Source organism: Colias croceus, chromosome 6 (assembly GCF_905220415.1).
Source record: "Colias croceus chromosome 6, ilColCroc2.1".
Lineage (NCBI taxonomy): Eukaryota > Metazoa > Arthropoda > Insecta > Lepidoptera > Pieridae > Colias > Colias croceus.
Window position 1 is genome coordinate 5,321,510 of NC_059542.1, and position 14,861 is coordinate 5,336,370.

At 32.6% G+C, this 14,861-nt stretch overlaps 2 protein-coding genes across 4 annotated transcripts; one reads left to right on the top strand and one right to left on the bottom strand.

Annotated features, from left to right (window-relative positions):
* Positions 1–131: 131 nt before the first annotated feature.
* Positions 132–10,229, bottom strand: LOC123692426 (mucin-4). Of its 2 annotated transcripts, XM_045637171.1 has the most exons (14): positions 9,899–10,229; positions 9,482–9,579; positions 9,098–9,186; positions 8,727–8,879; positions 7,394–7,530; positions 6,521–6,646; positions 6,243–6,334; positions 6,019–6,112; positions 5,266–5,422; positions 4,778–4,949; positions 4,221–4,434; positions 4,048–4,140; positions 3,382–3,529; positions 132–3,301 (listed from the first exon to the last, which is right to left on the bottom strand). In XM_045637171.1, the coding sequence occupies exons 1-14, from the start codon at positions 10,082–10,084 to the stop codon at positions 567–569; spliced, it is 4,494 nt and encodes a 1,497-aa protein (XP_045493127.1). In that variant the 5' UTR covers positions 10,085–10,229; the 3' UTR covers positions 132–566. The 2 variants fall into 2 exon arrangements, with proteins under 2 accessions (XP_045493127.1, XP_045493128.1); XM_045637172.1 differs by lacking the exons at positions 8,727–8,879; positions 9,098–9,186; positions 9,482–9,579; positions 9,899–10,229 and adding an exon at positions 7,741–8,384.
* A 720-nt stretch (positions 10,230–10,949) lies between these two features.
* LOC123692574 (UPF0691 protein C9orf116 homolog) lies at positions 10,950–13,945 on the top strand. 2 transcript variants are annotated; one of them, XM_045637333.1, is made up of 3 exons: positions 10,950–11,291; positions 12,480–12,566; positions 13,667–13,945. In XM_045637333.1, exons 1-3 carry the CDS (start codon positions 11,129–11,131, stop codon positions 13,789–13,791), a joined length of 375 nt encoding a protein of 124 aa, XP_045493289.1. In that variant the 5' UTR covers positions 10,950–11,128; the 3' UTR covers positions 13,792–13,945. The 2 variants fall into 2 exon arrangements, with proteins under 2 accessions (XP_045493289.1, XP_045493288.1); XM_045637332.1 differs by lacking the exon at positions 13,667–13,945 and adding an exon at positions 13,027–13,298.
* The last annotated feature ends 916 nt before the right edge of the window (positions 13,946–14,861 follow it).

Genomic DNA, 14,861 nt, shown 5'->3' on the forward strand with positions numbered 1-14,861 from the left:
ATCCCAATAGAAATTAGTTACATTAAGCTATACAATATTTTCATTGCCAAATGTCACCCTTTTCAATTTATAATAACATTGTAATTTTCTTTAATGTAATAATTCTCTTTTTGCACTAAAATATTAACACATTATAACATAATATTGAATTCAAGGCAACTTGTTACTTTTATTTCTACTTCATCCTTAATTAATTTGAAATATTATAGTTTTTATTTTTGTTTAAAAATACTCATATTTGGCTACGTAAATAATGGCAGTTAGCCACCTTAATCTTTTAGTATTCACATAAGATAAAACTAAAGGAGATTATTGCTTTCATTAACAGTTACTAGTATATGCATTTGCCAGTAGTAGTCAGTTCACTTTAAATTATTACAGCTCAGATTTTCTCATAAAATATTGCATACAAATTATTTCTGGGAAAACATTTTATAACAAACGTAACATAAAAAGTTTTACACAACAAGAAACCACGCATAGCTATAATAAATAATTCAAAACATGTAAAAAGTTAGAAAAGTTCACAGTTATATATTACTTATTTACAAACTATTTTATTGAAATTATTTTGGTGGAGAGCTAATTGTTTCTTTAGGATACAGTCCCAACTTCACACTGAAGTCTTTTGGCGTACGAAGTGCAGGTCGCGTCGGAAATGGGTAGTAAGAATTAGATGACGGGCTGCGAGGGTATGATAATGATGATAATGTATCAGTTTCTAGCATCGAAGTTATTGCACTACACGTATCGTCCGATTCCAATCTTGATTTATCACATTTTTCTGCAAAATCCTTAGGAAAAGATAATGTATCCCTATTTGGAAATATTTTTGGTGATATAGGCGTAGAAACCTGATCTAATGATTGTATTTGACATAGTGTGTCACTTGAATTGCTTTTTGCACCCATCGGCGAATCGTCTTCCATTGAAGGTTCATACGTAAAACTTATAGATGAAGTAACTTTTTGTGAGAAATCACTTTGTTGAACGCTTTCTGTGTTTAATCTTTCACAAACTTTTGGCTCCTTATCTATAGTCTTACTGCAAATGTCACTAACTTTAGACAAAATATAATCGTTATATTTACTGGAAGTTGATAAGGGGTAATTGAAATCGTCAGAAGTAAATCTTCGTTCATATGTGGATGTATCTTTAAGATCTGATGATTGATGAGTAATGGACGTTTTAGAATCACTTGTGTAAGAATATCGACTATAATCCGGAGTACGTTTTACTTCATTTTGAGAAAAAGTCTGGTTCCGTATTGACGAGTCGCTAGTCTTTCTCATCTTAACAATATCTTGTTTGTCTTCGGATTCCATAATTGTATTTTTATATTCACATTTTGCTAGAAATCCTTTGTTTTCCCAACCATATAAGTCAGTTTTATTACCCAGGCAATCCGTACTGGGACTTTTTAAATTTTTTAATGTGCCGTCTGGCGAAATTAGTTTTTTTCGCATTTCAAATGAAAATGGATCATCTATGGATATCGGTCGAGCTCTTATAAAATCATTTTTATCTCCTATTTCACTGCTAGGTTTTCTTCTGATACCGCCTATTAAAGAATCTGAAGTTGATTCTTTGAGAAAAGGTGAGTCTAATGACTTTGATATGATTTGATCTATTCTCATGTGATCCTCTTCACTATTCAACTCTTTATTTAATTGTTTTGAAGTGTTACTTATACTATTGTTAGATACATTTTGTTTTGTTAATATCCTGCTTAAAATTTGAGAATTTTCTTGGATAATTTGTAATGCTCTTTCACTATTTTTTCGGCCGGATTGTAGAATGTATTCTTTTGGACTGGTAATTGTTTGTGTCTTCTGTTGATCCAATTTACTTTGAATGTCAACAATGGTTTCTTTTTGAGGTGTCGTTAGAGATTGTTTTTCTGTTTTAGTAGGCGTTTTTAATATTTTGATAGTTTTGGATATATTTGATTCATTTTTTTCTGGGCTTACGGACTTTTTACATACAAATGTATGCTGTTGTGGTAATGATGAGGCCCTTTCTACTTCACTCTTTCCCATTCTTTCATTGTTGTTAGTTTTGAGAGTTAACGAATCTGGCTTTTTAGGTACACGAGAATTTCTTTTAGTAGGCCTTCGACTTGGAATGTGATCGTTATTTGAATCTGTTAATCTTGCTCCAAAAAATTCAGGACTATTTTCGAAATATTTATCAATTCTAAGTGGGATCGGTGGTTCGTCTTCACTTACTATGACACTATCAGAATCTGGACTTCTCGGTGGACTATCTATATCGGATATATATTTTTCAGATATATCGATATCAGGTACAAAATTAGGATACATTGTAAAACTATCAATTAAATCAGGTGGTCTTGAAGTTACATCTGATTTCGATGAAGAAGGCCGTCTTAAATTTGCTTCAAAATCGTAACAAAAGGAAGATTTTTGGAAATTTATATGGTGGTAAGGTGAAAGGTCAACAGGGCTTAAGGCAGTAAAATTAGTAGAGGAAAAATTTGATTTAATTTCTTTTGAAGCTCGAGTGGTTGGTGCAAAAGGACTAATGGTATCTGTTGTGTATATCTTATCAGGCATTAAGTGGGTTTCCGTGAGTTTTAAATTTAACTTATCGATATTAGCCCGTGTTGAACATTGTTTAAATATTTCGATTTGATTCGTAAAATTTTCATTGCGGGTAGAATGTTTTTTTTCTGGTTCGGAGTAAGTAGGCACTAATGAAATTTTTGTCGTGTTTGGTGAACTTATCTCGGGATTCTTGTACTTGGTAGTTAGTGGCTTGGTTTCATTTAACCTGACAGTTTTTTCATTTTCTTTATCATCATCAACCACTTCCGCTTCAGATTCGCTTGCGCCTTCGTTTTCATCGCACAGACTAGTATCCGTACTAGAACCAGAATGTGAGGAATATGATGAAGATTCACTAGAACTACGAGAACGAATTGAAGCAATCATTGCATTTGCCTCTAATTCCGATACAATAATACCATCTCCAGTTTCATCTAAATCTATAGATGGCTTCCTAACTAATTCTAAAGTCTTTTCTTTTTTTATGTCTTTCCATTTTACTGAATTTCGTCTATCTAATGTCTTACGTGATTTTACTTCTGTCCAACTAATTGTTTCATTGGAAGGTGCACGGGTATGTGAAGTATTTTTTTCATAACTGGTTGAGCTTTGGCGAGTTGGTGGTACAGCACCAGGAGGGGGACCAAGTCGCCTCCCTCTAGAACTTACTATTGCACTCTTTCCAAGAAGTAAGTTGTTTACAGTAAGTGATGTGGGCGATGTGGGTACACCAACTGCAAAATAATATTTGGTTAATTATATTTTTAAACATTAATGAAATATCGACAAAGCATTAATAAAGTAAATGTGTAACCTGCAGCATGACGGGCACACGCAGCTGCTAATATGACGTGTGCTTGTCTTTGGCGTTCGCGAAGTCGGGCATATTGTCTTTTCAATGCTCCAATATCTAAGGTTAATCTATCCCCTGTCCCTGATCGATTTTCTCGTCGAGGTATTACCTGTAATTGAACAATGTTAAGAGGGGTTAGGCGGTCAGCGAAAATTCAGCTATTCGCGCGTGACGTGAGGGGTGAGGATTTAATCAACGTGCTCTAAACTAAAAATCGTAAGCGCCATTCACATTTTTATCAAAAAGTGAATGAAAATATTTAGTATTTTCTAAATCTAAAACAGTCACGAAATCGAGAAGGTGTAATCGAGAACGTATTTGTGATTTTATACGAATTATTATCGTAAAATACGGTTGTAATGAGCATTTATATCATATTTTAGAGGTAACTTCAGGATTTTTTTTATCGAGCAAAATTTTTCCAATCGTGTTTTGGAAACAGTCATCTCATCACACATATGTTATCACACATATGTTGTGTAATACATGTAAAAATTTCAGTGCGAAAAAATTTCAATATTTTCAATTATAGCTCATAGATAACAGTCGATTTTGCCGTTTTCACCTACTAAGGGCCCTTAAATTTACTGTAAGTCTTACCTAATTGAAATTTCATCAAATGCTTACCGTAGCGAGGGCTAATTTATTGCCATCATCACTAGAATCGCCCTCATCCTCAGAATAAAACAAACGTAAACCTCGTTTCGTCATCGATTGCATCTGTAATTATTTAGAATTGTTATTATCTATTCCAATACATATTACAATACATTATATATTACTATGAGTATTAAACCTACCGCAGATTGTAAAGGTGGATGAGAAGTAGGGGCGTTAGGTGGTGCCGGAGGAGTAACTCTGTACCGATGTAGATTCCTTAAGCCCGGTAATTCAGGTGCTGAGTTCAGTGAGACTACACGAGCGACTAGAGCGTCACTCGCTTCCCAGATCGTACTGGCGCCACCTCCCATACAGCTGTAGAACTCGTCCGCAGATCGAGCTGATAGTATTCGGCTGGAAGCAACAAGTATTAAATAAGGAGAATAATATTGTATAATTTAGACATTAGAGTTAATACTCTAGAATCTACATGAATATAGAGGTATTTAATTTAAATTAAATTTATGGTAAATTACCTTTTTTGAATAAAGTGACGATAAATTACGTAAAACAATGTAGAATAAAATTGAATGGGAATTCAATCGATTAATGTCATTTTTAAAAGGAATGTTAAGTTTATTTTACACATTTATATCCTATGATTATAATCATATACCTAGTTATCGCATAAACGTAAGGAAAAAAGGGAAAATTCTCAAAATAGTTTTTTTCAATCGTATGTAACACAAAAACTTACTCCTGTAACATATCCCAAATTGCAAGAGCTGTCAAGAGAAGGATCTCATTTCCATCAAGTAGAATCAAGTCCCATATCCTGAGGAGGGCTTCTCGAGGCAACCACGTGGCATAGAGCGTTAGGAACCACTGCATGGTGAAAACGTCTGGCAAAGGCGGCTCTACGCCACCCCCTGTGATTGTAATAATTTCATAAATTTTTATTTCGGTATAAATAATATTGCAAAATTATGACTGTCTACAAACAGAACAATTATTAATATTATCTTTTTGGCGTTTTGGTGAGATGATTTTAAATAAGTATCAAATTCTAATTCCGTTGCGACTAATGTTTTTTTACTTTACTTTTATTAAAATCTGATGAAGAGATTAGAGAACATGTTGCATCTCGTTAAAGTTTCGGTTTTTACATAAATAATAATATTACCTACATCAAGTCGAAACTATTCGCCTACTGTAATAAAAGTAGAATCGTAGAATAAATAATACCGTCAGATATTTTTTGCAAATAGTCCATATGATGTGCCAGTCGCGGTAGCCTTAACCGAAGCAAGTCCCGAAACGCAGCCATATCTGCAGACAGACCACGCAAGTCATCTGCGAAATATCCCTCTGGTAACACAGCCTCCACTAAGTATATCATCACCTGTAACACAAATAATATATCTGTAAGAATTGTGTTTAACGACAATTTAAAATATAAGAGGTGGCTTTTCTAAGTCTTGGCATATTAAATCATATTAATTATTGTATGTATACCTACTATTCAGAAAATAAAGGTCGTTAAATATATGCAATATTAAGTCGGTTAAAAATCGTAGGAAGGTCAAAACTGTACATGGAATATTTTTTTTAAAGAAAACTTGGGACGTGTTCTACAATAGATAGGTACCTTTTTTTTATAGTGGGGAAATCTTCCAAAGATACCCACGGCCCCCGGGGAAGGAGCCGTGGGTTATGTCGGATTCTTACCGACTAAAACCCCACTGTGTTCCGTCGAGCCGCTTTAATGAGGGGGCCGCGGGTATTTGTTAGAATTCTTCCGCAACCCCCTCGGCATAGATAGGTACCTACAGTTTTTAGAATCTTTGTCTGTTTGTCTATATCAGCGAATCCTTACCTACAGTTTTTAGAATCTTTGTCTGTTTGTCTATATCAGCGAATCCTAAAGTAAAAGCTAGGTGTGTAGATGATGTTTTAAGAACATTGTAAATGATTAGAAAAAATGTTCGGTAAACTTACTTTTAAAGAATCCGACTCGGACTTTTCCATTACTTCTAAAATTATAGCAGCCATCATATTGAATCCTTGACAATAACCCACATCTTTGTTCCATCTGAAACAAAGGAAATAGTTTCAAATTAATTATTATACAGGGTGTGGGATGTTATGTTATTTTTTTCTTATATTATGTGGGCGAAGTAAGAAAATTTAAACGAAATTGATAGAATAATAATAATAATTACCGTGCATATGCAAGTAAAACCCGACGCAGCATCGCTTGATTTTCGCGTCCTTCTGTACCACAGAACAGGGAGCAGCCCGTACGATGAAGATCCTAAAATATCAATATGACTTTTTTCTTTATTCTATATTATTATTTATTTTAGTCTACCTATCCTAAAATCCAAACTTATGGGTTGATTTAATTCGCCAGAAGGAATCTTGCATACGAACGGACGGATCTTATTTGGTACATTTCACGAAAAATTGCACACAAAAAACTTTTCATGTAAAAATTTACCTTAAGTATTTGAGCACTCAATTCGGCGTCGTCAGGTAGGGCTGTGCCTTTGAAACAGGCGCGTTCCGCAACAGGCCAGTCTATGTTCCTTGAACTTAGGTGACGCTCTGCTAATGTTAGCCATAACTATAAAAAAACAACGTTATGAATATTTACATAATATTATGAGTATATACTTTTTGGATATACATGAAAAATATCATTATTAAAAAAAAGTAATGTAGTTAATGTAGTTATTGTTTTACTCATATTATTAAAACTGTCGAATATCGGGTTAATAAATTTTTGCAAGGGCATTTTTAACAAATCCATACATAAGTAGATGCAATTCCAGGTTGAAATTTCCAAAATAAACTTAAATGTGATATTGTAATACCTATCTACTAATAAAAACCTTATCATCTTTCTGTAGGCTTTTATAATCCAATGTTTATTATTTAAACGAAGAACTTTGAGATATTCTAAATATAGAAACCACTTAAACTCAGGTACTGACAATGACGTCAAACAAACTTTGGATGTTGGCAGAGCTTTCAAAAGAGGAAATTTTTGTAGGGCAAATATTAAGTTAATATAACTAATTCCTTTGTATTCCATTTATAGTTTCATAAATGAGTGATCCAGTTTTAAAGATATTGAAACAAAGGTTATTAACCACGAAGCATAATTATTCACATCCAAAGTTAATTTCCATAAGTTATAAGATTTAAGATACTGCTGTTTATGCATGGATAATGTACATACAGGAATAAAATATGGACAAAACTATTTACTGTTTTTATATAATACTATACTATGTATGTGTTTATATAACTCTGTATAGGCATACATCTATTAACTTCACTTCTAAAGAAATATGTAAATTTTATATACTCTTCTGCGAAAATGTTGCGGCACTCCAGCCGGGAGCCGAGCGACGAGCCGCATCGCATGCAGCCATTCTCCGAAGCCTCCCTCTCCTGGGCCTTCGTTCCCTGGCGTCACGCCGAACCGGGCATTTGTGTCGCCAGCTATAAGGGTAATGGACTATGATTTTCAGTCACATGCCTAAAATATGCTATTGTTACGTGACTCCTGTCTATAACGATATGCGAAAAACTTAATTATTCAACATCCCCCTCAAACCACTAATTAAATTTATTCACATATACAATGACACAATCGTTTCATGTTTAGTTTTATTCAGAAAATAATAAAATATAAGTAAAGGATGCATGTACCTGACGTGGTCCTCGATGAACCCGCCAAATTCCGGAGAGAGTTTATAATAGCACTCATCTGTTTTGCACAACGCGCACATTTGACAATGAATGCATAGCTTACAAGTGCACCGAACCAAGTAATTGATCTGCTAGCCTTGTTCGATCCATTATCACTGCGGTTTCATAAACTACTCGTCGATTAGATCGCTGATAAGAAGGACATTTTAGCTCTGGAGCATCCGCGCAATTCACAATTCACAAAATAAAAGTCGACGAAGATTAGAGACGTCATGTCTATAAAGCATCTAAGCCCGACGTCAACCAGCTGATGTGATGTTTACGGGGCTGGACGCGGAATGGATAGGCGGCGCTGCGCACCCCGCACTGAATCGCTATGGCTTTTTATTTAAATCAATGTTGGAGTAGCAGTAAATGCAGGGATAAACCGAGCTCGGAACTAGAAAGTTGGTAGTGTTTTTCGGACATGCGCAATGGGGCTTCGAGCCTGAGCATGTGTGCGTTGCATATCGATTTCACACCGCTGTATCTGAATTTTAGACATAATACCGAGGAACCATCCCAGTCTCTACAAACCTCGACGTCGGCATGTTATTTTAAGCATTGAATGAAACTTTGCGTTAAACTTTTCCCATTTGTAAAACTCAAATGAAATTTTACTTAGAGGATCTGTCATCTTTTTAATTATAACTTTTTAGGTACGTGTTAAATAAAGTAATTAACAAGTTATTATTACATATATATAGCAAAGAGAGAAAATTTTGAATAAGAACAGATTTTCTGTAAATAGTATTATAATGGGACGATTAAAAATATGGTTTGTTGAAAAGGAAATATGTTATCAATAGAAAAAAAAAAACAAGTTTATTCAACAAATCCACAATAAACTATATACAAATGAGAAACGATATGAAAGTCTACCGACTGAAAGAATCGTGATGTCTTTTCATAAATGTCACATAGGAGCGCTATTATCGCATACGTACTTATATGCCGCAAGAGTATTGTGAAAGCCGCACAAAGCTTCTTTTGCTGGCGTTTCAGACGATCTCGTGTTCGCAAGCACTTTGCAAGCCGTGCGCCTGCCGATTGTAAATTGTTCCCCCATTCTTGAATTTGATAGTGCAGTTCATTAATTTCTGAAAGATTACGTTTTCATTAGTGAAAAACGTAATGTAGAGAATGTGGAGTTGTTGTGTACAAATCGAATACCTTTAAAGACATGTATACTATAATAATATACTATTATAATGTATCATGCATTGTAAAATACATTAAAAACATCAAAGATATTACGGTATTTACAAATGTTAAAAATATACTTATGCGAATTACGATGAATATAGAATTTCATTACGCAATGATTCCAAATAACTTCGTTCTATGGCATCCGTCTGCTCTCCATAATTTGATTGAGACGATGAAAAAGATGGGGCTGTAGTTGATCTGTAATAAATTGTGTTCATATTTCTGACTCGCTATAAAAAGTTATGGGTATTTGTAGGGACATATTTATAACATACGAAAAATGGTGATCACACAAATTGAAGATATTTTCGTTTCAGTTTACATTGCAGTAAGGAAGTGATAGTTTAAGTCGTATAAATCTTTGAAATATGTTTATTTTCTAATTGTCGATTTTAAAACGATTTACCTCAAGTTGATCTCCCATAATAATATTGTTGAAGGTTTCTAATAAACGGAGAAGTTTTTAAAATAGGTTACGCAAATCCTAACTTACCCATGGCTATATGTAACATCACTATTGTGAGACCATTCGCGTCGATCTGCATATATGTCGTCTAATAGTTCTTCCACAAGGCTTTTTACATCTCTGCTCTAGAAAAAGGTCATCGAAGTTTACATTGTTTGAAAATTGCTCTGTGCAAAACTTTAATCAACAAATTTGTCTTAGACGATTTTATATGTTTCTTCCTATAGGTAATAGAAGTTAATTAACTGATGAATCAATTTAAGTCATGAAATGATAACGCTGTACATTATAACAAAGGACATACAATATAACAACAACAAAAAACCAAACTACCATTAATTAGATCTACCTTATAAATTTTAGTGTAATTTTCAAAATACAGTAAAAAGATAAAATAAATAAACATGCTCTATAAATTATTCATAAAGTTTGATGAAACAATACCTGTTGTTTATTTTTAATAACTGGAGGTGAAGGAATTGTGTAGTGCTTTTTCGGTAGCCTAATATTCGGTATTTTGATGTCTTTCTTTTTCTGCTTCCTTTCCCGTGGCGTAAACAAAGTAGAGAAATCTAACTCATAACTCACGACTTTAAGATTTATCGGTTCATTTATTGTTATTGTTTTCATGTTGTAGGGTTTGACACTTTATTTTTATAAATGAAAATTATTGCAAATTTGGCAAAGGAATTTTATTTTGATGCTGATTATTGACAGCAAGGAGGATAAACGTATAAATGTGTAATATTTAAGTGCAAATGAAATAAACTGTGGAAGGATGGTAGAGTGCGATAGACACCCACTCATTTATTGTCTGTTCCTCCTGATACTGCTGATAACGGCTAATATATTCACTGGATTGCATGCTCAATGAGTTTAAGGTCATCTAACACTAAAAATATTAAAATTATGTACTTTATCCATATATTTGCACTCGAGCGAGTGTATTGTAAGCTTGGAAATAAACAAACGTTTTTTACAAATAATGTGAATTCATTAAATTATGAAGATATATGGGTAATTAACATTGTGTACTAATAATGTATACCTAATGATAATTTATTATTATGCTCTCTAAACTGCAATAGATTTATTACACCTAGCGTAAAATTAATGGTCATACTTCTTCCGAGAATATAATATATCAAATTAATAATATATATTTATTTGGCCTCATTATGAATTACTAATTGTATATTATGAAGTGCTTATTTCAAAATCATCACTTCATGAAATTGTTTTACTATTTGCGCTATATGCTTTAAAAATTCACATTTCTGTTTAAGTTTTTCTTAAAGATGAAAATTACAATGAAAATAATACTTTTTAGTTGTTTACTCAATTCAGTGTATGACCACCTTTATGAAATAGTTTTTTAAACAGTACAAGTCAGATCGATAACGTTACTGAACTTAATTATGCAAATAAGTTAGCTAACAAGCCACAGAAGGATAAAACTACACAATATTTTCAGTTACAAAATTTTAAACACAAACTCCTTTCGATATAAGCGATATAACATATCATAATATTGTTGCCAAGGCTACGTATAAACAAGACAGTTTGATAGCAGCTGCAATCAATTTAAGCGTAATACCAAGCATCGTCCTCTCTTTCGTCTAATTTATTACTTTCATTTTCTACAAGAGTTTTCTTTGCCTCCTTGAATAAAGCATGAGTGAAGGTGGTAACAATCAACAATCACAGGAGAAGCAAGCAGGATTCTGCTCTGCTACTTGCATCGATAGAGCGAGCTTGCAAGAAGAGATCAAGAGGCCTGTGAAAACTTCCGATATCTTTGTGACTTGTAATCTGCCCAAAAGATTTGAGCATCCACGTAAGAAATACATGATAATCGATCTATTTAAAAGGGATAAGTATAGAAATAAATATAGGCATATTTATTTAGAATTTTCGAATCGTAAACCTGAAATCCGTGTACAAATACTTACACTGTATTTGTAGGTTCAAAAGTTTATCAAATACGACTGTATTGGCATTTCTTATAGCTGTGAATTAGTCAAGATGTTGTTCATTACTGAAAGTAAGCTTCAAAACGTTGCTTCAAAAGGTTAACTATTTTTAAATATATGCAAAGTCATGTTCTTGGCTAGGCTATACATTTATATGATAGATGATTCAAGTCACTGAACTGCCATTTTTAACTATGCGGGTTTGTTATTCCTATCTTATGTGGAATATCAAAATTCAATAGTCCTGTAGACTTTATTATTATTATTATTTAATTATTCATTGTACCATACCATTTAATATTAAAAGATTAGACGGGGAGAAAGTATGAGACTAAGTTTATTTATTACTTTATATTAAAAAAATTCTTAAAAATTTTCCCTTTGTACAACTGACACGTAAAGTATTCCTATTTTGTGCCTGATATGGTTTATAATTAACTCTGAGATAATATTCAAATTTTTTGCGAATTCTGCGAAGTTTGTTGAATCTAATTCGTGATGAAGCTCATTTCTAGAATATTTATTATGTGCCTGGCATTTTTGTCATCTTGCTTTAATAGTATCTACTTACTGCAATCCATTACCTGGTTTTGCTTTTCAAATTATCTGTTTAAATTATCATCAATACATAGTATAAAACAAAGTTAATTTTAGGTTTTAGTATATAATTTATTAAATATAATCTATGTATTTAAAAATGAAGCCCCTTTTTCTTTGTCACGGCATCACGCGTGAACGGGTGGACCGATTTCGATAATTCTTTTTTTATTATATTCCTTCAAGTACGAGGGTGGTCCTTATGTACAGAAAACGTAAATATGTACCGTGCGAAGCCGGGGCGGACCGCTAGTATATAATAAAATATCATGGTGTTATTTTTTATCATTTCAGTATTGCCGTAGTTATTTATTATGATAAATGTTCCTGTTAGTTAAATATAACCTTAGCACGATCAATTAAAATAGCTACCATTAATTATAATTTAGAATAATTTAAATCGTCTAATCGATCATATTATTAAGTATTTACGTAGTATATAATTTTATTTCTAGATTGGTTTAACGGATATGGCTGTCAAGTGAATAAACAGCACCCCTTTTACAGAACATCGGCTAGTGAATATGGTTGGTTCCCTCCAGGTAAATATTGTATTGCAAAATGAAACTTTGTTGTATTTAACAATAATATTTTAAGCCTAAAAAAAGCGTTTATTTTTATGGTAGCAAATTTAGCGGTAATAATAATTTAAATAATATTTTTTTTAAAATAATTTCTAAAAGATTGAAAATTGTAACATTTTTGTTCGGTGTGCTTATGTTTACGGCTTTAGTTGGCTTATAGTCCTCGGCGTGTTTCTATTAATTCTAAGCATTTTTCCTGATAATCTCTATCATAAATTGTTACTCAGAGTAAGTTCTTTTCAATCATTTTATATCCTATTTTATTTACAAGTATCTTATATGTTTAAATCTTAGTAATTTAATGTTTAAACATGAATTGTTTTATCTGAACTGTGATATGAATGTGTAGGTACGTGTGTCAGATTGACAAGACTTAGTTGGCAATGAAGTATATGAACTATTTTAATATTGTTATTAGGGCTTCATTCGGTACCGACGACATACTTGCCCAAGAACCAGCATTTCTCCAATCAGCTGGCCGGAGCGGGGATGTACAGGAATTACTCTCTCAACACCTCTATGGATCCTCCATCAACTAAATAAGATCGATACAATATTCTATATTCATGTTCGAGAATCTTCATTTAAGCTGAATTTTGTTTTTTAAGCGATTTATATTGTAATATCTAAGCGTTATGTTATGTTTACGTAAGAGTTTTGTGAGAAAATAAAATGTTAGATACTAAGTTTTTATGACTTTTTTTTTATTATTCAAGTGCAATGTATTTCGGCCAAAAGCTTAATTTGAAAAACTATATATCTACCTCACCTCATACGAGTATTTAAAGGGTTGTTATACAACATTATATCAAAGAATAATCCTGAATATGGAAAAAGGGATCGCTGAATAATTGCTCGCTCTGTATGACCTAAAGTTATTACAAATTTCTAATAAGTAATTATAGGAATCAGTATTTATAGAATACAATTAAAGCAATTTTGATTGAAGCGCGCTACTTAGTAATAATTGCATATCTCAGTTCCAGTAGGAATCAAGACTGCGTAAAGCGTTCAATTTATAATAATCTAACACATGTATAATAGTATTTTATTTCTAGGTTACCATTCAGTTAGCTCAGTGTTTTTCCCTGCCGGCCAAACGTTTACCAATCGCCTAGCCGCAGCCGGCATGTATCGAAATTACAGTCTCAACACTGGAATGGACCCAGCTGGTTATCGTTAACTATCTTTATTTTAGATCTGATATTTACATGTGTATTGTTAGCATTCGTTATTTTAGATATGTCTGCCTTATTTTAGATGTTCATTCATGTTATCTAATGTTTCATTATCAACTTTTCGTATTGATCAAATTTTTAATAAAGTTTTAATTCGGTTTTCAATTTTTTATTACTGACGTAGGGATAGAACTAGCAATAAAACACCAACATTTACTGACTTACCAAAAGAGGTATTTGGTATATATTTAATATAATATAGATTAACATGCATTCAAATTCCATTAAATTACAATAAGACATGGATGTCATAATATAATGAGAATAACGAGTAAGGTAATATTATTGCTTTCATCACTTAAAGGGATTAACTTAATTTACTGAAATGAACATACATCAATATAAACTAATTACAATTATTATTGACATCTACGCTACTTACACAGGGTAATTCTTTAATTAATTTAACACATATGACACGAGAAGTAAAATGAGAATAATTTATAAACAGTTATAATTACGACAGACCATGTCTCTTTAATATTATCGAATGATTATATCAAGATAAAATCGCGAGGTAAACAGGTGCCCGAGCCTGGTTCTCTTTCGGAGGCCTCGCGCTCCTTCGGAGGATATAATATTGTTAAATCGATTTTATCGTGATAAACCATTCGAGCATATTCATACGAGTGGATACACAATGTATAACTTGTTTAGCAACAACAACAACAGCATTATATTTAGTGTTTATATTATCTTAACATTTAATAATTGGAAATATGTTCTTAAATAAAATTTCACCACTTTAGTCATTGAGAACGCAAAATACATCAGTTCTTAGGTCCGGCATTGTGATGATCTAGTTGCACGGTTACATATTCTTATATACGTAATTATTAGAGCTAATGTTTTCGTGTCAAAATCTAGCTACGAGTGCATAATAATATCATTCATCTACGAATATCGTATTTCAATTATTTAACACAATGCCAAGGCCTCAGTAGTAAAAGACACGCTTCTATTGACTTCGATACCATAAACTCAACACAGCTTTTCCAATTCAGAAATTCTCCCT